The 25,769-nt window shown below is 44.2% G+C and overlaps 1 protein-coding gene across 2 annotated transcripts in view; it reads right to left on the reverse strand.

The window, feature by feature from the left end:
• Positions 1–25,769, reverse strand: part of LOC139931135 (cadherin-4-like) — a 200,901-nt gene that overhangs the window by 39,404 nt on the left and 135,728 nt on the right. For both annotated transcript variants that reach the window (XM_078288159.1, XM_078288160.1), the window contains exons 4-5: positions 18,429–18,655; positions 8,782–8,979 (exon numbers count right to left, since the gene is read on the reverse strand). In XM_078288159.1, the coding sequence (XP_078144285.1) occupies positions 8,782–8,979; positions 18,429–18,655 (425 nt within the window). The remainder of the gene's footprint in view (positions 1–8,781; positions 8,980–18,428; positions 18,656–25,769) is intronic.

Raw genomic sequence — 25,769 nt, forward strand, 5'->3', positions numbered from 1 at the left:
CTGTATGCCGCGATGCCAGGCGCTGCGGAAAGAGCGATGCATCACCTCTCCTTTTATGAACAATGTGGGATGTTAAAGCTTTTATAGGATGTTAGGAGGAAATGTTCTTTTCTCCCGAAAATGAAGAGCAAATAAAAACGTGTAAAGCAGCATCAGGGAGTATTGGCCAGAAATGCTCATAAGCGAGAGGCAATGAGAAGGCTACAAAGTTAAGGACGAGTTATAAAATACCGGCAACTTTTTATCTGGTGCTAAACTGTTTATCTTAGGAGCAGTTTCATCTCAAGATGCTGTAAAGCATTTCATTGCTCGATGAGGAATTTTATTACACACATACACAGTGATGATGTATGCTTGCTTGTACCACATCTTCTTAGATCTGTGCCGCTCCCTCTCTCTCTTTATGTGTATGTTATGTGTGTCTGTCTGTCTGTCTGTGCGTCTGTGTGTGCGTGGGGGGGTTTAGCAGCATACAAAAACACTATCACCCCATGACAGTATCCATTATACTTGCATGAAAAGATTCTGACAGAGGCCTTTCATTGTAAATGACAAAGTAAATAGGATCAGATTATTCTGGTACAGGCCTCAATTTCGATTTGCCTCACATTTTACCTCCAGGAAAGAAAGAGCCAAAGAGGGGAAAATGGAAAAATACAAGCACATTAAGTGAGATTAGAATTTTACATCACATGACTTGCATCCAAAAGCGCTCCAATTCAATTCAATCTCATGCCCAAGGACTTTTTCCCTTGCAATTACTCTTTTCTTCCATTTCCTCTAAATGCTGTTGCTTTGTGTTGAATCAGATTTTCTTTTGTTAGGTCCTTCCCTCTGGCACACATGCAAACATTACTGAGCAGAGGTGGATTTAAAGCATTACCTGACAGGACAACCATGTCTGCCTGGCTTTCCCTTTCTCTGCCTGTCTTTCTGTCTCTTTTGTCTGTCTGCATGATTTCCTCTTTACTTATCTGCGTGTCTGCCTGCCTGTCTCTCTGTCACTCTGCCCGTCTGTCTGCTTGGCTGCCGACCCGTCTGTCAACCTGTCCTTTCTGTTTGACCGACCTTGTCTCACAGCACCAAGAAACATCGCGCCCCAACCCCCCCTCCACCCACCCACCCACTTCATCACTGGTCCCCACCTCCCTGAGTCCCTTTCCGAATATCTTTCCTCCAATTTCACCGCGCATTATTTTTTCATGTCTTTGGAGGAATAGAGATTCTTGGCTCTCCTTCATCCCACTGATCCACAGGGTCGCCCGGGCCAACCTCCAGGGGACAAGACAGAAGCTGTTTGTTAAGCTGTTATTTATCTCCCTCATAAAGTCCTCCTCATCTCCTATTAAAGAGCCCAGAACTGTTGCCCTTGACCCAGACGTAACTCTTGTGTCTTTTGGTGAGATGATTTACTGTTTAATTTAACACCAACCCGAACCCAGGGGGGGCCCGCCTGATGCCATATCAGAGAGGAATGTGGAGAGGGAGCATATGTGTGTTTATCTCTGCGTGTGTGTGTGTGTGTTTATCTATGTATGTGTGTGGGTGGCTGGGGCGGGGGGAGGGGTTTTACCGTAAAGCCACAGCTCTGGGCCTGGGTGTGCACTGGGAGGTCATGGGAGGAAGTTTTCACAAGGAAAGTGTAGACAAATGAATCTCGTCTGGGTTATAAACCTTAAAAATAAACTGCAACTGAACACGTCTGATGAACTTGTTTACCAGGACTTTTCACCTCTAATTTCATCATAATTGGATAACAGTGAAAATTACATTTCAGTCTCGCTTCCCTGAATACAGGAGGAAACGCAGTCCGAATGCTGTTGACAATGAAATAAATGTAGTAATAATTTGTTTCCCTGTCAATACCAGGAGATTGTAAGAGACTCCATTTCCTGGGGCTGATAAATGTAATTACATTGATCCAGCTAATTTCATTAGCGGAAGGGAAATTAACTTCATAAGGTATTTATTATATGCCAAGGCAAGGCTACTGTACAGAGAGTCGGGGGTTTAGCTCTTAGATAATAGTGGATCTTAAAGGAGGAAATGGACATCAGATCTAAGAAATGGAGCTGTCAAATGACTGTGATCCATAAAGTTATTCCCTTCCTGTGCCGTGACCGCCCTCCACCTCCTCGCGTGAGATACTAATGTCTCTTCACGTGTTCGCCCCTTCTGTTGAACACCTAAACCTCACGCTATCCAGATGATGGTCAAATTGCCAGGTTTCACTAATGGTCTGACCTGTCAAAGCGGACAGGAGCGAGCGTGTTCCTCCATCACAAAGACTCCATTAGCATGAGTAACAATGTAAAGCACTCTCACCTTCCTCATGCCTAAGCCTTCTTAACCCACATGTGCCAGAACTGGGCCGGGACACAGCTAGCTTTAAGAGTTGACCGAAACGATCCAGCTCCATCCTGGCTGCCGCAAGAGCTGGCTGTCTTTTTTTCAACTGAATGAATATTCATTATGCCTGAAAACCATTATCCCTACATTGCACTTGCATGTGCCAAAGCCAGACCCTCCAGTGCATGCAGAGTGCAGTCAATATAATAATTTTTTGAGAGAAATGCTTTATTTGTCTGTAAAAAACAATAGCAGAGGAACAATAAATATCAAACTGCGTATTTAGCCAGATGATTTAAAATGTCTCCAAACAGGGGTTGCTTGTGCTGGAAGAAAATACACAGCTGGGGTTTGGAAAGAAAACACCCCATGTGAATTCTTCGGGAGATGAAATCAAACAAAGAGGTTTCCGAAACGAGCCAAGATGTGTTATTGAATAAAACAAAGAGCAAAATGAAATGCTGACATGACTGTTTGGGCCCAACCCCAGATGGACAGAGGTCTCTCACTCCCTTTTCCTCCCTCTTCACCTCCCTCTTCCTTCTCTGAAGGAGGTTCTCCCATATCTGAAAGGAGTTTATTGTTTCTCTCTCTCGACTCCCCTGACTTGATGGAGTTTGTGTACAGTGAGTGTGTGTGTGTGTGTGTGTGTGTGAGAATGTCAGGAGTTGTATGCCAAGAAAAGGGCCTCAGCGCTACAGAGAACACAGAAAGAATGTAAGACTAAACATAGCTCTTAACAAAATACGCTAGAGTACATATACAGTATATAAAGTTGATGTGTTTGATAGACTTAGTGTAGCCACACAATTCAGTATTTTCACAGCCTGAAATTATTTAGCCCAGAAAATGAGTCCTGTGCAATTTAACATTCATAACGCATTCCATATGGGGAGCAGTGTGGTTTCCTAGTGACCGAGTGCTGGATCGGACTGTGATCCTTAAATACTCCCAACCCTGGGTTTCTCCCCTCCTGCGGGTTCTCTGGTGGACTAGGTTCAAAAAACAAGATGGAGTCCTGTACTTGGCTTAGCTTTTTGCTCTCTTTGTTCGGGGATAAAGCAGAAACGCAACCAAACAAAACCCCAAACAATGAGCATGTACAAAGGCAACGATGCAGCACGCGCACTATACTGATCCTTTGTTTGCTGCCTGTGTAGGACAAGCAATTTTTCCCCGTGCCTGTGTGTGTGTGTGTGTGTGTCTGTGCACACGGACATACATGCAATCACACATAGCTGTGTGTGTGTGCTTGTTTGTGAGAGTTTGTGAGCGTATGTCTCAGCGGGAGGGAGTGGAGAGGGATGAAGGGGCAGACTGGAGCAGTGCAGCGCTGGTGTTGGCTGGGCGGTGCGGTGGCAGATGCCAGAAGGCTTCATTAGACTCGAGGGAAGAGGCCATGAACACCAGTTCTCCGGGAAGTCTATCAGACCCGAACACAGACACAGACATGCCTCTAATCCTGGTCTAGCCCTACATTCCCTCTCTCTCTCTCTTTCTCTCTCTCTCTCAATCACACCCACCCTTCTTTGTCCCCGCCAAATTCTCCAATGCAATCAGCTCCAGCTCACTTGTACAGTACGCTGCTCTTTGTTCCTCCTTTTCTGTTGGACTTTTTTCTCTCTCTTTCCGGTGTTTTTGTTGTTGCTGTGTCTGTCAGCGGAGCGGAGCAGTCATTAATCACTGGTAAACGTACGCAGAGGAGAAAGCAGACACCTCAGGGGGGAGTTCTCTCATTCTGTTCGGAAAACGCTTTTCTGAACGCGCTCCAGAGAGGGAAGTGGAAACTGGAGCACAGGTGCTGCAGCGAGTACAATAAACATACACAGATGCACTGCAATACACACACCGAATCAGATACAAATTTCAGTATGTTGTGCTTTGTTTGACATGCAGGCTCAGATTCTTTGGATACACTTTCTAAAGCAACAACCAAAAAGAAATGTCTGCTACAAATTACAGATACAAGTCACTTGTCAACAAAAGTACATAATATCTAATGAAACATTGTTTCTCGACCTAACAATCGATAAAAGGCTTTCGACAAGTACTCACTTGTGCCCATTTATTTGGCAACTGCTCATTCTCTCTATGGTATGCCTGTCAATATAATGTCCCGGGTTTATTGAGGGATGCAGCCACACTTTATTGGAGTATCTGGCAACCCTGTCTCAAGGACAGCCACAAAGAGTAAAATTTCTCTCCCAAAGAAATATTACCCAATAACGCAACGGTTTAGCTGAAATTGCAGTCCTGTTCACATTCCTTATTTCAGCTCTTAAAATAGGCTGTCTGCTCTCTCAGAACTAATATTGCTGTTACACAAACACTAAAATATTAGAGGTAAAACGCAAACAGACAAAAAATTGGTTATGAAAGGAGTGTATGACGAAGTGGGAGACACTGAATAGAAGATTGAAGATGGAGGAAAGAATCAAAATAATGCAATGGCTAAAAAAATATAGATCCACCTGGTCCGTGTCCTTGCAAGGGAACAGCTAACTAACTAGCAATGCTACTAGTCTCTCTTTTTGCTTGTTGGCACTGAACGTTATTCAATTCTTACTATTTTACAGTCTGTTGACAGTGAAAATAGCCAGATATGTAAAAGTAGGCATGGCTGACATCACTATGGCCTAACAGAAGTAAAAACAATACATATTTACAAATAAAAATAAGTCATCTTAGCTCTGCCATTCCAAGGCAAATGTAATGTTTAAGGACAAAGAAAAGGAATGGTGAAAGAGACTTTAACAAAAGGACTTTCAGTAAGTAATAACTTTTGTTTTTTGGCACTTTTGTTGTGCCTGCAGTGCTTCTGATGTCCTAAACATCTCCTGTACAGTGGCTACTTTCCCTGTGATACAACACTAGCGTGGGAGAAACCATCTATTTTCACTGTGGTTCCTTGACCTCACCTAAACCAGCTCCTCTGACAGGGCCAGACATGCTTCCCTACCTGTTATTTTCTCCCAGGCAGAGTCAGCACACAGTACAATGCAAAGGGAATTTGCAGAATTTTCCCAGTCTTGCTCCTTGGCTAAATTGTTGTTTCGTCAGAGGTTTGTTAGGTTTTTGCTGACGGTTGTTCTAATGGGGGGTTGAGGGAGCTGGGTGGTGGTGGAGGGTGGGGGGGATGGGGGGTGGTTTACGTTGAGTCTTTATTTACCCAAGCAAAAGAAATCGATGCCTCTCTGCCGTAGGAGAAGTGTGCGGATCAATGGAAGGTTTCAAAAAGCCTCTGTGAAAAATCAATGTCTCTTACATGCTATTGATGGCTGTTTGGCCGCAGAAGAAAGGGAACGGCAAAGAACACCTGTTTATTGTGAAAAATTACTCCCCCCACTCTCTTTCTTTCGGTATTTCTGGCTCTCTTGCTCTCTTTCTTCTCTCCAGAACAGTCTCTTATGTTTCTGTTCCCCCTCCATCAGTCTCTTTGTTAGTCTTTCTTCTTTCTTCTTGTTAAAGTTCTGCGCCGCTCATCCCCATCTGTTGTGGAGAAGCACAGCGCTGCTCTACGGACACGGACAGAAATCAATCTTCTGGAATAAAGAGGGGGGGAAACCGGTGTAGCAAACACCTGGGCACGTTCTGTACCGCTCTGTAACACAAGAGGCTGAAAAACTCTCAGCTTAAGACAGAGAGTTAGTTGCACTGTACGCAGTACACCTTGATGTAAAGTGGTTTAGAATTTGAAGCGTTGCAGCAATTATTTCAGCGCTGCCGTTAACAATAAGCGGTCAATAACATCTCATTGAGGCCTGCCGCTGTCTCGGCCTCAGAGAGCGATGTGAGTACAGTTATGCCAAGACTTCACCCAAGCAGCTGACATTTCCCCCTGAGCCATGTCAGGCTGTGAGCTGAGAGGCCAGTCAGTCGGGCCTCTGTCGTGACACCTGCCCGATCCTGTGCCGGCCTGATCAAAGTGACAGTGCGGCGGACCTGCGGAGATGCTGGTGAGGGTTGCTGTCACCCTGCCTGTCCCACTGACGGCAAACTTGGTCGGGGCAGGGAGAGAAGCGGCGGGATGGCGGAGACGGCCTCTGCCTGGATGTCACTCAGCGCTGCGCTGGATGACAGAACAGCCCATTAGGAGAGGGATTGACTTCACAGGCCATTACGGTAGGCATCACACAGCCACACCACACAGAGCACTGAGTAATGGCACAGTAGGATGGAGAGACAGGAGGGGAGATATGAGAGAGAGAGAGAGAGAGAGAGAGAGAGAGAGAGAGAGAGAGAGAGAAAGAGAGAGAGAGCACTGTTCTGCAACAAATTTCATATAAAAATGAAAATTTTGATGAACACATTAAACATTAGAGACTGACAGAACGTCTGAGATGTGTCACCTTGTTGACACTGAAATGTCCCATTGAAAGATGGGAAGTATGCAAACCTTTTCATGATGTGATGCAGCACGAGCTGATGTTAGATATTGGTCATTGGTTAGATTTGTTTGTTGTTTTGAGTTGTTTTGAAAGTCTCTAGTGCTAAAAACATTAAACACACAATAAATCAAACGAGAAAGCTTTGCCTTCCACCGAAATCCTAAAACTGAATGAAATCCCAGCAAAAGGATACACACGAGCATCAATCCTCAACAGTCCGTTATAAAAGAGGACCAAACACATAAACAATAAGTATGGCAAAATCAACCCCATGCCATCCACCCCCTAGAGCTGTCTCCTTGTTAAAATCTCTCCTCTCTACTTCTCAGCATGGCCCTGCCTGCCCTCCAGTCATCATTAAAGAGAGAGACGGGAGCCCAGGAGCCCAACAGAAGCATCAACACGCATCACTTCTCCTCTGCTCTGAATGCTCCACTCCCAGCCTTCCACCAGCTCCTAACGGACCTATTTACTGCACAAAGTGGATTGTGTTTGGCTGCACACTACACTTCCAAATGCTTCTTTGATACCCTGTCTCTCTCCCCATCCCATCCTCTCTCTCTTTCTGGTTTTGACCAGCCCACGGACAAAGCAGAACTGTCTGGCCAGTTTATGGTTTTAGGACTATTGTGGGGCTCAACAGGCCACCATGCCAGACTGATAGAACACACTCCAGATCTGGAAGTAGTCCTTCAGCTCCAAAACAAAGACTTACAAACTTTCTACTCTTTGACTTGATGTTTTTGTTTCACAATAAAAAAAAATAAAAAAATAAAAAAAAAATCCTTCAAGCAGCTCCCCAGGCTTTTCCCCGGGGATTGGATGAAACTCAGTTGAAAAACAAAGAAAAGAAAAACAAAAGAAAAAATGCTTCTTTTGCACAATTTAGGACCCAAAAGAGATAAACTGTGAGAGTTCTGTAAACAGCGAGGAAAAGCTGATGGCTAGATATTCCAGATAAAGAGAGAAGGAAAGGGGGGAGCAGGGAATGAAGCACCAGTCTCTTGGAATGATGTTTTTTGATGAATTACAGCACACACCCTGAGCCTGGAGTCTGGAGGTTTTCCATGAGAGAGACAAACTGAGCATTCTGTTGTGACAGAATCTCTGAATTTTAAGCACTCGGGCCTCTGCACAACAACGCATTTACACAAACGTTTATTTATTCATGTTATTTTTTTTCCGACAGGCTTTTTACAAGCTCGACCTCGAACCCTCTCCCTGTTTTGTTTATATTTTGTACTTCTCAAAAACTAGCAGTTTTGTGGAAATGCAATTTGCTGTGATGGTAGTCACTTGTGTTGTTCCCATACATTGCAATCTCGTGTGCTAAACGAGAACAGCTTTGTTGAATAATGATCAAGCATGGACAGCTGATGTGTTTGTGCACACATCTTCCCAGTTTGCGAGACACACATGCACAAATGTGGGGGTGATTCATGTAGGCTCTCAACCAATGTGTCCTTACTGGGCCATGGGGGATGAACCATTGCCCTGCTCTCTGCAGCCTGAGAACAGCAGCTTTTCATACTTTCTTCTGAATGCGAGCGTCTCACAGGAGGCCCAGACTTATGGCTTCAGTAAAGATTCTGTGACAAATTGCATTGTTATAAAGGAGCCATAAAAATAGTACTGAACTTTGAGCAACCTTTCTGAAATGGCCTGATAACGGAAAGAATGGATGCATAAAGGAGCAGAAATAATCAGTCGTGTCACTGTGAACCCAATGGACCTAACACCGCAGGAGAGCTTAGCAATGCAGGGCTGCTCAGTTGTTCTGGAGACTGCTGTGTCTGAAGGGAAAACCTCTTAGGCTAATCAGTGCTGTTTAAATACCTGAAGATCTTGTGGCTATAATCACATCAGAAGAACACAACATAATCATCTGCAAAGACGGGGAGAACAAACCAGTTATGCTAATGCATTTCTGTTTCACTGTCCATCACACACTCCCAATCACCATTAGCCGTGGAGTGTCCTCGACAAATCCCAGCTGTAAATTGAGAATAAATCAGTAATGCGGTCCGTAAAATCTGTCACTTACGCTGACGAGCATCTGCGGGAAGGGTCCTCGAGAGTTTTCCGGCACGTTGATTGGCGGAATCACCCAGTCCCTCTTCTGTCTCCGCAGCCCCTTGGAGCTGGCCGGGCCGTGCCCCGAGAACATGATGACAGTAGGTGGGGCCTGGAACGCCTCCTTCTTCTCCTTCCTCTCAGCAACTTTCCCCTCTTCCTTTGTGACCTTTAAGACAACACAAGGCTTTATTTAGGAGGCTGGATATGTGAGTAATCATAACAGTAAGCAATGTGACACCCAGAGGTGTTACTGACTCTGAAGTTCAAGTTTTAAGTTTCAAAGTCTCAATGCAGAAAGTCAAGTCAAGTCAAGCCAAGTGGTAACAAGTTAAGTTTCAGTGTTATTAGTAGTAGAGTAATCAATATGAGGAATTCAGCTTAATCTTAAATATTGTAAATAAACACTTGTGGCTTTAGCACACATAATGATATACAGCAGTCTGTTGTAATCATTTTAATGAGTAAACAACATAATGGATAAATCACTGTAATCTAACAAATCTACTATGACGCTCACTAGTAAAATGTGCCAATACTAAAGTGTAAAGTATGCGTGTATCTATTGCTTGTTTATATAACCTATGTCTATTTTACAATGTAAACCAAATGTTGCACATCATCACCAGCTGAAGAGAACATCTGATACCATCTGATACCTCTTCCATTAAAAGTGCACATTGCGCCACCTGCTTTTTCCTATTATCAGCACAGAATGTGGCTGAGACAGAAGAGTGTGAACATGCATTAAATGAGGATTTAGAAATGCAATGTTGGACCTTTGTGACACATCTTAAGCCAGAAAAGCACTGGAAGCATCAAATGCCCCAATTTCTTTCATTGTCCAAATGCGCACTTAAGGTGTCAAGTGGAGCACCAAACTACCTTGACACATCTGCTCCAAACTTGGTTTGATTTTAGAGCTTCAGCAGAGGAAACAGCACAGCCGCTTTTCACAGTGACCATTGACCTTATATTTGGAGGTAAAAGGAAACAGGTAATGCAAGTTTCCAAGAAGGAAATATTTTCAACTTTATAATTACTGTTGTTGTTTTTTTTTAATACGTTTCTCATTTGCAGTCATCTATTAAAGGGTATGTTTGGATTTAGTCAGTTCCTCATCTATGTGTTGGATGTTTCAGTATGCTGCCTTCAAGTGCTCCTCATAAACTACTTGAAAAATACAACTTGTGCATTCAAGTGCTTTTTGTCAGAAATAATAACAATATGGACCGTGTAGCAAAAGTACATTTTGGTGGTGGTTGTTTTATATTAGAAATCAAGCGGCATAGAGCTACTTTGTGCTGCAGTGGCAGAATGAAGTGGAGAAAATGCACATCAGCAGGCCTGGCGTTGAGAGGTTAATTATCCGGGGTTAGCCCCAAACGCCATTTCCATGCCATTTCCATTCTTCCACTTTGTTGGTTGCTCATGTGCACTCAACTCATAGTTAATTACGATATTTCCGACAGCGGTTGAAGGCAGCAGTACTTAAAGCTACAGGCACACTGGGATCCTCATTTCCATTATTTGTAGGCATCCATGAATCAGACTAGCTTGATAAAACTTCACAGACTGTCTTGACGAGCAGCCAAGACATGGATGAGGAAAGGCTAATTAATGAAATAAAAAGATGAACTGTAAAGAAAATATATTACACATCCATTACACCATTGCGGTGGTGAAATGCAAATCTTGAAGTTTAAAAGCGTAAAATCTCTCTTCCAGTGCATTTGGGCCTTTATGTATGCTGTATATAGGGCCAGAGCAGAGCGGGGCAGAGCCAAGTTTGAGCAAACTCAGTGTGAAGTCTGTGCATCTGAGTGATCACGTGTGTCAAGTTATGCATGTGCCAATTGACACTGTTTTGAAAATTCACCTGTCATTTGTCTGTGTCTGTGAGAGTGTGTGTGTGTGCATATGTGTACACATGTGTAAGAGGTCACAACGCTTGTTCAGACCTTGCCATTTACACCGGGTTGTAAAAAGCCTATTAACAGTAAGCATGTCTGTGGTTGTATTTACAGTCCCTTTCACTAGACTAGAGCAGCTGAGTCATAGACACACACTTCCATCGTACCCACCTATCTTACACCCCTCTCACACACTCCCCTCAGGCAGAGAGAAATGACCACCACAAACCTGTCTTTTTGAAAGATGCTCAGTCAAGAAGGAGCCCTTTTTTTAATCTCCTCATGAACATTCATTGATCCCCGTGCAAGGAGCGTTATATCAAATGTTGTAACGATCGAGCATATCACAATAATTTCAAATTCCCCCCCATACTGTCACAAAAAAAGGATTAACAACTAAATTAATTTTCCATGTGAAAACGTTGAAAAACGCATGAAAATAAACTACAGAAATCTTGCTTCGGGGCAGATTCTGTCATGGCAGTTAGAATCAAACAACTGTCATAAATAAAATACAGTAGAACAGCAGTAATTGTGAACCTTAGGGCTAGTTGAGATACCAGAGTGCAAATAAGCAGAAATGTTGCCTCTCAGGTTCATGTACATTATACAGACTGACATGTTTATATCAAAGTTACATTGAGTCCATCATCTCAAGGCTTGTTTTGAACCACTGCACCATATGTTTAAGGTCCCAGAGGCTAGTAGATGTACTGTGTATCTAAGTGATCCAAAGGTTACGCCTGAATTGACATTCTGCAGAGTTGCTCCGCAGTGAGTTTACCAACATATCCCAGGGTTACAAGGCAGCAAAAACATGTCAAGAATTCAGTCACGACCATCATTGCTCAGGCTATACATCAGTTGCACTCCCCGTCTCAATCACATTCTCCTGAGCTATCCCTTGCTCTCCCTCGCTCCCTCTTGCCCTTCTCTCGCAGTGTTATTGTTTTTCTCCCTTTCTCCTCCCAGTCAGCGGGTCCTGACAGCTTGTCTCAATAACAGCTATTCTTCAAGCACTGGGCTGTGTTAGGCGGATGGAGCACTAGCAGGTAAAATGCCTATACCGAACAGTCTCACCACCAGGTCCCAGCAAACTCCCTGTTCTCATGTCTTTGTCACGCCTGTTCCAGGGCAGGGATTGAGAGAATAAAGCGGCAAATTTAATCTCATATTCCAAATTGTTCTGTCTATACATCAATTTGTTTCAAGGAGAGCAAATCTGGCAGGAATCATCTGTTAGAGCAAGACAAGAGGGAGAAAAATCTGCTCAGTGAGGTGACGTGTTTGTAGTTATTTTAATCAATTGCTAATCCGGGGTAATGGTCCTGGTGTAATTAGCCTTTGGCTGGGTGGTGCACCTTAACAGCACTGTGTTACACAAAGAGTACTCGAGGAGATGCAAGATAGGGGCCTGGTAAAAAGGTTGAGGGAAAAAAAAAACAATTGGAAGCCACTCACCAGGAGAAATAGGAACCGAGAAAATTCCTATCAGTTCAATTACAGTAAGGAAAATAGTGCAGGCAGAGAGTGGAGAGTATGTGCTCTTTGCTCTGTGCCTGTATGTATGTGCGCACATGTGTGTGTGGGTGTGGGCGTTCATGTAGGAAAAGCCAGGCTCATGAATTCAGGAGCGTAAGAGAGAAGGGTTCAATCACCATACATTTACATATAAAGAGGCAAGTATTTTTAATACCTCTTCCAATATTTCATTTTACTTTACCCCCGTCTTCCCATTTCCTTCCCTGCAACATGTAGCCGTACAGTTCCTCCCCAGCAGTTGACATTTGAGGATAAAAAAAATACAACGCAGGAGCGGGCTACAATGTTGGAAGAAGGGAATGGCTCCTGGCACACATTGAAAGTTGAGGGGTCCTGTACACTGCAGTCTATAAAAAGTGTTTTTTCTTTGTCTCTCCGCGTTTGTTCTTGCATGGTCGGGGTCCCTCGGAGGGTTGGGTTGTATCTGCCAGTGGAAACAATGCTTTCAAGGCTGACTTCATTAGATGGACGCCCAAGAGAAAAGCTTTTAAGGCTGCTTTAAAGGAAATGTGTCAGACAAACTGGCATATGGTGTGTGTGTGTGTGTGTGTGTGTGGGTGTATGGGTAGGAGTGTGGGGTGTGGAGGGCATGGGCGAAGGTGTCATGTTCAGTTTCATCAACCAAGCGCTACATTTCAGACATCATGTACTGTGCAATACAGGGCGCTTAACAGTGAAGGTGGAGAGGTGGTTGCGCAGGTAGAAGGGGAAGAGAGTGGGATTAAGTAGGAAAAAGATAAGATTTTTTCATCTGTCTAGTGACCAGAGGTGGAACAAGTCTCAGAATTCCCTAGTCAAGTAGAAGTATTGTTAAGTTCTACTTCAGAAGAGGTAAAGTTACTGGTGTAAAAATCTACTCAAGTACCAGTATAAAGTCGCTAATTTAAAATGTACTCAGTAAAAGTCACCAAGTTACTTTTTTCAAATGAGAACATTGTTAGATGTGATCTTTTCCATGCAATTCTAAAAGCCCTAGAGGTCAGAGTTCAAACTAGATTAATTGGGGGAAAACTTCACAAAATAAAGTAAGGCCAGATAACTCTTCTCTTCTCGGCTGACTGACTGCTCACTGCAAATGTCTCCACATTTGGCCAATTTACAACTGGACAGTTTCTGACACAATGAATTAGAGCCAAAGAGAACAAATTTGTACTCTGTAATGAATGTGATTTAAAATGGAGCAAAGTTAAGTACTTTAAAATGGAGCAAAGTTAAGTACTTTAGTCAAAACTTGTGTAAAAGTAAAATTATTGATTTAAAAAAAAAAAAAAAAAGCCAGTCTGCTGGTAATCGATCAACGTGCAAGGCTCACCTCCAGAGCCACAGTATGGGCCCAGGTTAAAGGTGTGGAAGTACCACTAAAACACAGTGGGGCTCATTCATAAAACTCTGCGGTAACAGAATAGCGGCGTGCAAAATCTGCGACCCGGTAATTTTACGTGACTCATAAATTTACCACAGCTGTGAATACCGTGATGGAGCCACATTACCACTGTGTTATCCTGAGCTGTGGCCTGGGTGACAGCCAATCAAAACCAACATGGTGATTAAGCTTTACATATTTAACACCTTGTGTGTATTTAACACCTTGTGTTAAATATGTGCCTGTGTACAATGGGCAGCACAGACGTGTCACCCTCCTCCTCATGCACTCCTACTGCTGCAATGTTGGCCATGATAAACTGAATGTTTATGATGTCACTTACTGACATGATAAATTGACCGTAGCTGGTGATTGCATCCTGATGAAGACCTACTGAAATACTGTAAGATAAATAAATATATGGGAGCAATGCAGTGCGGCGTTCTCTCAAATATTTTCGCTCTATGTGTCTATGTGTGTATGGTCATCTTCTCTTTTTTATCATGATGAACAGAATCAAATCAAATGGAAACTGGCTTTTATAACAGCAATCAGAGCGGTAATTCATAATTGCAAAGCCATGAGTGAGTCATATTTAATGAACATTTTCACATTTCCAATGATAATTAATTCCCTGGGACACAATGTAACTTTATATATTGATTTTTTTAATAATCAATATTTGTTTTCATTAGTTAACATTAATTTCTACAATATACTGTCTGACTAGAGCAGGTGGTATTTTTTGTGCTGCAGTGTGATTTTATGAATCGCTTTCACAATATGGAAATGATCAAAAGGGGTGGAAGTACGGGGGAAACGGTAACGCTAATAACCTCCCGGCATTTGTGAATATTGTGAGTATGAATGGGCCCCAGTATGTTTAAATTCTTCCTGTCTCACAGATTGAGACAGCATTGCATCCTCTGGTTGAGGGAAAGGAACAGATCCTCTCTCTGCCTCTAGGGGCGCTATAGCTGCTGCTACACACAAAAAGTTAATCATCTTCCTCAGCAGCTTGCTGACAACGTCACAGTCCAAAAAACCACCCACACTCACCAAATCCTCCTATCCCTCTTGCCCTCTGCGTTACCAGCCTGTACCAGCCGCGGACAAGCCATCCAAACACACATGTTGCCGTATCCCATGTTCGCTGTACTGTGTGACAGGTTCACTGAAACATGCGCATGATCCGTTCCATACGGTCCATATTCAGGAGAACAACCTCCGCCTGGAACACTCTGCCAAGCGCAATATGCCTGCGTGCGTAAACTGGGTTTGTCAGCGGAGCGGGATGAGACAGATGTGAGCGGGGTCCGGACAAATGTATTCTTTTTCTTCAGAGAGAGGAAGGCTTAGTGGGGTAGACTGCAGGGGATGGCTGCCCCACATCCCACCAGCGGGGTGAGGGAGGTGGGGGTGCGGTGGCAAGGTGGAGAGAGACATGTTTGGGATGGAATGAGGAGGATGAGGAGAAGGGCTGTCAGAAGCAGATGTGACCCCCCCACACCTAAATAAGTCATGCTCCAGATCCTTTTATCTACACATGCTAACAGGTACTAGTGAGTTCCCTGAGGAGAGACATGGGGGGAGGGAGAGGGAGGGAGGGAGGGAGAGAGAGAGAGAGAGAGAGAGAGAGAGAGCAAGCTGTGCCCACCACTGCCGTAAGGGGCTTAAGCCGGGCTTTTCTCCAGCCATGGTGGTATAGTGGAATTCTGATCAAAGCCAACAGCTCTCCCTCTCTGTCTCTCTCTCTTTCTCATTCACACACCCATACAAACACACATTCTCGCTGTTTCTTTGTGTGAGCATGTGTGAGAGAGTGAGAGAGAGAGAGAGAGAGAGAGAAAGAAAATACACCTATATTTTAGCCAATGATTGATTAAGTGTTAACAGAGAGATGTCTGTGCACTCGTTCAATCTATTATGAAAGATGGCAGATAGGGAAAGGAAACAAACCGGAGCCAGGTATCAGAATTTGAAACAACAGAGACTTAATAGAGTCCAGAGACTTCCAGCATGTGTTATTTCCCTCTATCCCACACACAGGGACACACACACACACACACTCGCACACTCGCACACACGGCTCTGCCCTCAGCAAACACAAAACCTATAGGCTCCAAACATAAGACTCTTCATGCCCTCAACAAAGACACAACCACACACAGACCATATGCAGCAATGAAAATCAACACAAAATTAGCGTAATTCACACTTGATCCAACATAATCTCTCACCAAAAAAAAAGCAGAAACAAACACATTCTCGCACACATACGAGACACGCACGCTTACGCACACTAACGCACACTAACGCACACTAACGCTATGTGAACAGGAGTCAGTGAGTGTGAAATGGATGCGGCCCCCGGTCCTGGTGCCATCAGCCTTAGCCAGCTGGCTGCGGTCCCGGCTCTTCCCCTCCCCGCCACAGCCTCCCGAAACCCCGCACGCTTTGATATCAGCCAGCCCCTGGCTACCCAGACATCTGGAAGTTATTATTCAACAGAGCACGCCACAAAGCGCCATTTCCATAATGAAACATCACATTGTGTTTCAGTGCCCTGCTTTCTGCTCTTGCTCTCTCTGCGTACCCGTTTGTTTCAATGTGTAGCATATCTGTAACCTCTGACCCTGTCTAACTCTCTGTTTGTTTGTTTGTCTGTCTGCGCATGGCTCCTCAGCACCCTCATCACACTGTTAGTTGACTCACTGGAGAGAGAGAAACAGAAACGGCCAGTCAATTGACCCTTTACACATAGGAGCCTAATATTGAAGCTCATATCACACCAACCAGTGAATCATTTCAAGCAGCCTTAGTAACAAAAAAGTGAGAATGATGTTGGCCAAAATAGCCGTAGCTAACCTGTAACAACATACTCATCCCTTCCACCCACTCCCACTAATAGATCCTTTGTTGGCCGATGTCCCACTCCGCCTCTCCATTTGTCTCTGTGTTTCTACGACTGGCTTTGTACTGACTTTCTGTTCAGGAAATATTGCTGAAAACTATTTAATGTTGTGATTTTAAATGTCAAAACTAGCTCTCAACAGCTACACCATTTAAATACTGTCACAGAAGTCAAACTAGATGGAAAAATCAAATCCCTTGAAACATTCAAAGTAACATGCTGGCATAAGAGAGATTTTTACTCATCTTATGTTCACCTTTTGCTTACATAAACATCAGAGCACAGCTCAGAATCGGGGTGTGCTTAACTCGTGGCTCCCACTGATGGCAGTACAGTTCAAAAGGGTTTCTAAAATCCATCTAAAATGCTGTCAAGAGCCGTCTGTTTGCGTGTGCACTGAAATTCTGTCATAACACACCAGCTATATTTTGCAGAACACTGACTGGTGCTTGTTTAAATTGGAAGTTGGTAGCATGAGGGGGGAGCAGAGGTACCAGCAGTTAAGGCTGACTAAGGCTTGGCTTCTAGTGGCATCGCCTGAGCAGAAACTGCCTCATATCAGCACTTCTGGAGTGTTTAATGGCATCTTTGGATCCTTTTTCCTGAAACAACTTTTAAGCAAGAATTCTGCATGTCAGTGGTAGCACAGTGGTCACAATGATAATGATGTAAACAGATGAAAAACTAAGTCACTGGAACACTTTTTAGCTATTACATGAGTCTATTTCAATTCATATTTTCTGCTGAGGCAATGGATAGTTGAGTTGAGTTTGAGTTGAGTTTAGATAGAACTTAAGTTGTTGGGGGTTAGATGTGAAGTCATCGCTAGCTAGTGATTAGGGTTAGAGTTAGATGGGCAAATTGTTAAATAATGCCGGCACAGTGGCTCAGTGGTTAGCACTCAGGGCAAGAAGGTCCTGGGTTTGATTCCTGCCTCCGCCCCTTTCTGTGTGGAGTTTACATTTACATTTTCTCTGCGTTTCTCTATGGGTTTCCTCCCACATTACAAAAGACATGCAAGTATTGGAGACTCTAGATTGCCCTTGAGTGCTGGCTAAAGCCCTTCCACACAAAATGGATTGCCATTCAATTCATGACAGCATGGATATTTTTTTTTTTATTTCTAAACCAGCTAGTTTGTAAACAAACCCTGGATTCAATATATTTGTCTGGATGTAAATCATGTTCAAACACTTAAGTTTTCAGCTACTGCAAATGTCACTGGAGTGTCTGAAATACCAAAAACCAAGTTAGCCTACTCTGAGACTTAGTGGATCCTTGTCAGATATTTTGACTTGTAAGTGATACATCTGTCTCAGCCGGATTTGATCTTGTCAAGAACTTACATGTGTCAGGCCCTCCTCCTGTGTGAGACCTCTAGAATTGCGCTGCGTTAGCGAACACGGGCCCATAATCGTGTGTGTTGTCGTTACCTAAACTGATTAACACTCGTGCTGATATTGACTATCAGATGTGGCTGTGCGGTCCTGTAGTAATGGGGATGGTGGAGCTGAGGCTGCAGTCCCAGCTCGTCTCTACCTGCTCTTAAATAGTGTCAGAGGACGCCTGGGGTATCCGAGGCGCGGGAAGTTTTCCAATAACAGCTTATGGCTGAGGGGAATGGTACTCTCCCCCTGTGGCAGGGTGATTCTATCGCTCTTAACCATGTGCTACTTCTACCTCTTTCTGTCCCAATCGCTCTCTCTCTTTCTCACTGTCTGATGCCCCAAGGAGTTTTGACCTGATTCTTAGTCGTTACTATCACCAGACCACTGGAGAAAATATGCTAGGAAGAAGAAACTCTGGGATAATAATTGACATTTTAAACAGTATATGTGTGTATGTGTGTGTGTGTGTGTGTTTGGGTGCATGCACATGTATCTCACCTCATTGCCATTCTGTTGGGGTGACAGTGGGTCAATCAGTGCCAGTTGGACCACAGTCTCCCAGACGTGTGTGTGTGGACCACTTGCGGTCAGTTTGAACTGGACCGGTTCATCCAGACTGGCTGCCTGTCCCTGGGCAAAGATGGACCCATCTGTCCGCACGCTGAAGCTGGGGTCACTGCTTTGGAAGACCACCCCTTCATTCCCCATGCAGTCATCAAACTTCACTGCAGACAGAGACAAGGAGAGAGGAAGATTCAGGTACGATGCAGAGAAAGCAGTAAATACACGCACAATTGATTTCAGTGGAAGGTAATGAAACGGACACAAAGTACGTGACGCCACTTAGGACTTGAGTTCAAACTTTGCTGCACACTTTGCACACACAAAATGTTCACACACATATATGAAATACTCGCACATACATATATGAAACACTTGCACATACGTACATGCATACATATACAGTATATGTTTGTGTGCATGTGTTTGAGTGTTTCACATATGTACAAGTGTCTCAGTTTACCAGTATAAACGGGAAGCACAAAAAGAAGAGGGTAAAGGAATCTGTTGTGAGCGGCTTGACACTGTTACACTGGCAATTTCTCACTATAGTACAGTAGTTCAAGACTTCATGAGGAGAACTCTCATCAGATAGTTCTCATGTGAAAAACCACCAAGTGATGGTGTGGTATTCATGCAGTGGTGGAGGTAGAGAGACGCTGGTCTTAACCAAGGTTGCAATTGAATTGATCACTGCAGGAGAGCCAAGTGGGTTATGAAAAAGGCTCACGGCCCCGGCCTCTAGCCAGCCAGAATTATAAAATAGGACTAACCCTTCTGGTCATAATCTTCAAAACAAAACCATTATTGATAAACATGTTGCAACATCTTTTGAGAAATACAAAGTACCAAAGTGAAAATACAGAAAAGATTTAAGGAGGAATCTGTAGTAAATGACAAAACAATTGTTATTTTTTTTCCAAAATATCCTTTTCGCTGCATATATTCATACCCATAAAGGGCTGCCAGAAATTCACAAACAACTCAGAAACAAAACTTTATACCAGAAAACTTTGTCCGTCTACTATCTTGGACATTTCAGTGGTGGCTGATTCTGGCTGATGTGACACTGGACACTGGAGCTCCAACTCCACAGTCTTTAGGGACAACCGGGCCTCAGCTATGGTTTATTAGATAGTAGAAGTCCTTCTTAGTTTCCTGGTATGTCTTTTGCTTTAAGTCATCAAATATTAAATATTTTCTGCCTTAAATTTACATGTACAAACCGTACTCTTCCATCAGGAAACAACCCACACACCAGCATACAATATAATGATACTTAATAACTGTAGTTTCACTCTAATTGAATGATTCCGCGTATTTTGACAAACCTCAATGCTCAATACTTTTTTTTTTGTGTGACAAATTTGATCCTTTTAATCTAAAAGCAAAGGCTTCTGGTCTTGCTGGCTATCTCTGGCAGCTTGACTCAGCTCTCAGCCATGATGTCATCTCTCTTCACTATAATGGCCGCACAGATCGTCCCACCCTCCTCTTTTTATACCTTCTGTTTATACTGAGATGCCCTCCAGATAAACTGAGACGCTCATATACGTATATGAAAGCCACACACACACACACACACACACACACACAATGCAGTGTTTCATATAAAGTATGTGTGTCAGTATTAAGTGCTATGCATGTACTGTATGTGCACGTGTTTCATATACGTGTATGTCATTTTGTGTGTGTGAACAGCAAAGATTGAATTCTCCTACACAGCCTCTCGTAACAAAGACACACACACACACACACACACACACACAATATACCATATACAGTAAAGAGGCCTCTCCTTACATAGAGAGAAATAACGGTTTTAAGTGAACATGACGTGAAATGACCCATAACAGCGAGTCCTACTAGACCCATGTTAATGATAAGGATTATCGCTGTTCAGTAAGTACCCCTCATTCCCTGGGAAAAAAACAACACCTCCCTGCACTACAATAAAGAAATATGTCTATATCCAGTTTCACTAATTATGCAGAACCATTAAACGGAGGCAATGTGAAAGCCCATTAGAATGTATGAGCAGGGACTAAATGCAACTCTAACCTAAGTCATCAGAGCTTCCTTGCACTATACACACACACTATTGATTTCAAACAGCGGCTAATATGCAACAAATGAGCTTGAAATATAGAAAATGTCCTTATCCACCTCCCTCAAAACTGAACAAAACGTACAGTAGGAATGAGATATGGCAGGGTACAGTTACTGCAAGAACAACACACTGTGCAGACAGAGATGTAATCGGAGGGAGGTCAAGAAAAAAGAAAATAATCTTTGGTGTCTTGTGTGTATTAGAATGTAGAGATTGAATATTTTTGCCTCCATATTGGGAGTTTTTTTGCATTGTGACAGCTTTCTTTTGTTTGCGCTGATGTGAAGTCCTCACACAGTCTATGAGAAGGTGAGTCACAGCCAAGTCTAGCCCGTGCTTTGGCCTGAGGCCTCGTGTCCTTCCTAGTCCACCACCCTTACCTCCTCCCCACTCCCACCCGCAGCCCCCTCTCCCAGGGATTACAATGTCTAGACAGCATATCGAAGGCGAACCCTGGGCTGAAGGCCGTAACTCCCCGCGGCCTCCGCACTTTCTCTCATCCCACGTCTGTGCAACAGCTGAAGCAAGGCTTCCATTACAGACGGTAAACTGTGAGTAAATCCCGCTCTTTGTTCTGTCTCCGTGAGCCCGTTGGCCCTAAATATGTCTGTGATCACATCGGTAACCTTCTCTCTAAGGCCAGACGCTCAGACAGCCACTCAGAGCTGAGTCACATGAGGACTCCTCAACGACACTCTGTCCACTCGATGCCGCAGGTGTTGAGGAAGCACAAGTGTCTTGGTCTAGACAGGACACAAGAGGTGGATTACATCAACCCAAGAGGGAGAACAGCCTCTGTTGTTCGTCAGTCTGTTTTTCTCTCTCTTTGCATAACTGTACATTTCTAAAAGAGAGAAAAAACAACCTTGGTTGCTGTTTTCTGTTCGTCTCATTCTCCTCCCCCTTTTTCTCTAATCCTTTCCGCATTCCTTCTATCGTCCTTTTTGCAGCCTCGGAGAGATTAGGCTTGGAAGGTGGGGGGACAATAACAAATACACCAGTTGGCAAACATGTGCCTGTGCAAATAGAGTTTTGGAAGACTGCCTGATTGTATTAACAAAGAGGAAGTCAAAAATCTAACTCAAAACAAGCTTTATTGTAATGGTAAGTGCTCGTATCTGTGAAATAGTCAAATATTGAAAAATAACAAGCAGCAGGTGGTCTGGTGCCCCTTTCCCTCTCTGTCCTCCAATCATTGTCTCATCTCTCTCTCAGAGCTGGGCATGTGGCCAGCAGTGCAGTAGTGCTGCGGTCATGGTTGGCAGAGGCCTGTGGCTGTGGCTTCATATTGAGGGAGGGGGTGACAGAGGGGGATATCTTTAAGCAGATCAAAGCCTGCATGCTTGCATTCAGTCTTGTTGTCCCCCACGATGAAATTGGCGGAGGGACTATGGATCGACCCCGGTCCGTCTGTCCATTTGTCCGTCCGTCACGCACAATATCTCGGACGCTATTGATTGGATTTTGATGAAACTTCGGGGAATGATGCGTGTTATTGCTCCTTTCCGGCATTTTCAAATTTACTTATTGGCCCGATAGGGGCGCTACAACATTTGTTTAATTGTCTGTACGTCACACACAATATTTTGGATGCCGCTGATCATATTTTCATGAACCTTAAGGGAAAGGTACATCTCACTAGTCAATTCTGGCATTTAAAAAACTGCACTGATTGGCCTAAGGGGACACTACAACATGTGTTTACTTGTTTGTCCATGTGTCGCGTGCTATCTCCAACACCGCTGGTCAGACTTTGAAAAAACGTGCGGGCATGATGCATCTCACCACTGCGTTTCAGCATTTTCAAACACTAATTGGCCCAATGGGGGCGCTACTATTACAGGTCAAAACAAGGAGACATACTGGTTCCTGATTGGCCCAGACAGAGACTGCATCATTCGTGGAGGACGACATGTTTACTGTTGCCTTGTTTGTATTTTGGCGTGAGTATGTGTATGCTGTGTAAGTAATGTGTACTAATGTGCAGGTGTGTGATCAGTGTGTGGTGTGTGCAACAAAGCAATGGAGTCCTGATTTGATCCTGAGGTGTGTATTCTGTAGTTTGCTACTTCTACTCTCTCTCTCTCTCTCTCTCTCTCTCTCTCTCTCTCTCTCTCTCTCTCCCTCTCTCTCCCTCCCTCTCTCTCTCTCTCTCTCTCTCTCTCTCTCTCTCTCTCCCTCCCTCCCTCTGATGCCCCAAAGAGTTTTGACCTGATTCTTAATCGTTACTGTCACCAGACTACTGGAGAAAATGTTAGGAAGAAAAAACTCTGGCACAATAATTGACATTTGAGGCATTGTATGCCCCCTCTCCCACCGCCACCTTATTATGCACATTTACTTGTTTTCCAATATCCACAGAGACGATATCTAATTGTTATCTACAATATCACGTACTTGAATAAAAGAGTGAAGAAAGCTTCAGGTGTTTATATACAGCATTGTGTGTGTGTGTGTGTGTGTGTGTGTGTGTGTGTGTGTGTGTGTGTGAGATCTGTGTGAATGTGTATGAGCAGGAGGTATTTATTTTTATGATTGCCTGCCTGTCTCAACGGTGACAAGCTGAACTAACTGCTCCAATAGCAGCACACCAATAGAGTGGCAGGCCTAGCATCCAATTGGAGTACCCAGAGGCTCTTGTTCATGTGCCAGTTAAAGATAAAGACAGTGCCAATTTTACCTCTCCATCAACACGCACACACACACAAACCTCCAATAACGCCACTTGCACACCATTGGGTCGATACCACTATAAGACAGATTATAAAAATCAGCCCACAACAGAGCAATGAAGCCCAACGGCCCAACGCTGCACATTAACAAGTCTCCTAAAGCAGTGGGCCCAGGTTCTGCATTGATCTGACAAATAACACAGACGCCCCGCCGTGCCAAGCAGCCAGCCCAACACTTCTCCATTGGCTAGTCGAAGAGAGCAGTCACACCGCTAAATTGTTACACATGCCACCGTGCTATGTGCCTCCTCCCACAAGGGGTAAATGTGTTTTATTATTTCTTTATCAATATTGCTTGGAAGACAGTGTTTGTTGAGTGTGTTGCTTATGTGGATATGCTAGGGAGGATATTGGATAAGGGTGTCTCCAGCATTTTTTCCCTGTATTTCTTACTCATTCCCTCCCCCTCCCATCTCTGCCCTTTATTTTTTTCCCCCTCTTCTAATTAAAGTTCCCCATCTCCCTCCAACAAGACAAGGACAAGGAGGAGAGGAACACTGAACAGAGTTGTGACCTTCTTGTGGTGTTCTCTGGACCAGCCTGACAGGAAGTAGGTGACAAGTGTTGAAAGGGAAGTGAGAAAGGGATACAATCGAGGGAGAGCGGGGAAGTTGAGTGGTGACAGAAAGAGGGTGAGAGGAGAAGGAGAGAGGGGAAGGGCGGCGGGACGGATGAGAGGATGGAGAGTGCGTAGCGGTGGCAATCAGAGAGACAGCAAGATGGAATGAAAGAACACAAAAGAAGAGAAGAGAAGAAGACAGAGGGGGGAAAAGGCGCATTGGCAGATTGCAGCGGCTAAAGTGGAGATGTGCTGTGGAGAGGCGGCAGAGTGTATAGCTGCAGTCATTTAAAATGGTTTAAGTAGGGTGCTTTTGACTGCATCATATGTCACCCTGACCCAGGAAAAAAACAGTTAAGAAACCTATTTAAACAGTTCTGCATTGTGCTGATTTGTGCCCATTGTGGATCCCAGTGTGTCCAGAGATGGAGGAAGAAGAAGAGGAGGAGGAGGAGGAGGAGGAGGAGAAAGACGGATGGGAGGAGGGGTGGGTTGGGGTTTCGGGGGGGGGGGGGGGGAGCAATGGATGGGGGGGGCCTGGCGCTGGGATCCTGGCTCAGCCGAGAGTGAACTGGCTCTCCCTCACACAGCCACATTGGAATGGATGGGATGCTCAGATGGCTGTTTAAACAGGTTAATTGGGCTGGCCTCCCGAGAGATCGAGACAGATGGATAGATGGATGGAACGAGAGAGGAGAGACAGAGACAGCGAAACAGAGGGAAAGGGAGAGCGATGGAGCTCGGAGAGATGGAAACAGAGGGCGGGATGAAGAGATGGATGGCGAGAGAGGAGTATGGCTGCTGATCAGAGTGGCCGTGGGGAGTGTGTGGTCTAATCAGAGCAGACTGGAGTCCTACAGCGGGTTGGATGCTCGCTGACTGACTAAAAAGGGCCAGGTCCACTGTCCACCACTGATAGACTATGGAGGAGAAACACACCTCTGATGGAAGGGTGTGTGAAGCCGGTGTTAGCAGCCCCTCAGGGAGGGTGGTTTATCCCCACAGCCCTCCCAGACGCCTATGAGAGGACTTTGCCAGTGACTAGCTCCCTTTAACAGAATGCCGTTAGTATGTGTGCACACACAGATACACACACCGAAACAGAGTTTTTGGACACGCATCACACTCCCTTTGTTTTGCACCTTGTATGGCCATCCAGAAATAGAGTGCGGTGAGAATACACCATACCGAACATGTTTTTCCAACTATTCCAATAGAGTAGAAGCAGAATTATAACGTTTCTCATCTTTCGTTTTGTGCTTGAGAAAAGGCTCCCCAACCAGCTACAAACAAATAAACTAAAATATTTCAATGGATTTAGTTTCCAAAGTCAAGCAAACTGAAAGCTATTAATTCGCTATGTCAAACATGCATCAAGGCCAACCCGCTTGTCTGGGTTCAATATCGATTTAACTTTGGCTTTAAGCGTATTTTATGTTCATATGCTTTTGAGAAATTAGGAGGAATGGATCGCTCTGTCCTGTTTAATTGACAAGCACAAATCAACAGGGAAATCAAAAACAACTTTTAGCCTGATAAAGTGAAAAGAGTTTTTAAGTCTTTTTCTAAGGCAAAGTTACCGCTGGCAAAACTGTGATGGGTAAGTTTAATTGTAGCCTCTGTGCTACAAAGTTTGTGTTATCTAGCTGTTCCATGAAAGAGGCTGAGCGTGGCTGTGTTGTGGTCGAGAAGAAAGAGAGAAAAAAAGATGAAGTTCAGGACCTGGGGCTAGCTGTGTGTGTGTGTGTGTGTCCTATCATCCTTTGTCTTTCAACGAGCATAAGCTTAGACTGAGTTGCAGAGAACTGCATTGGAATGGGCAAAACAGTACTAACGTTTTTCAAAATAATGTTTTCATTCTGGGGACATCGTTATTG

Source organism: Centroberyx gerrardi, chromosome 14, assembly GCF_048128805.1.
Source record: "Centroberyx gerrardi isolate f3 chromosome 14, fCenGer3.hap1.cur.20231027, whole genome shotgun sequence".
Lineage (NCBI taxonomy): Eukaryota > Metazoa > Chordata > Actinopteri > Beryciformes > Berycidae > Centroberyx > Centroberyx gerrardi.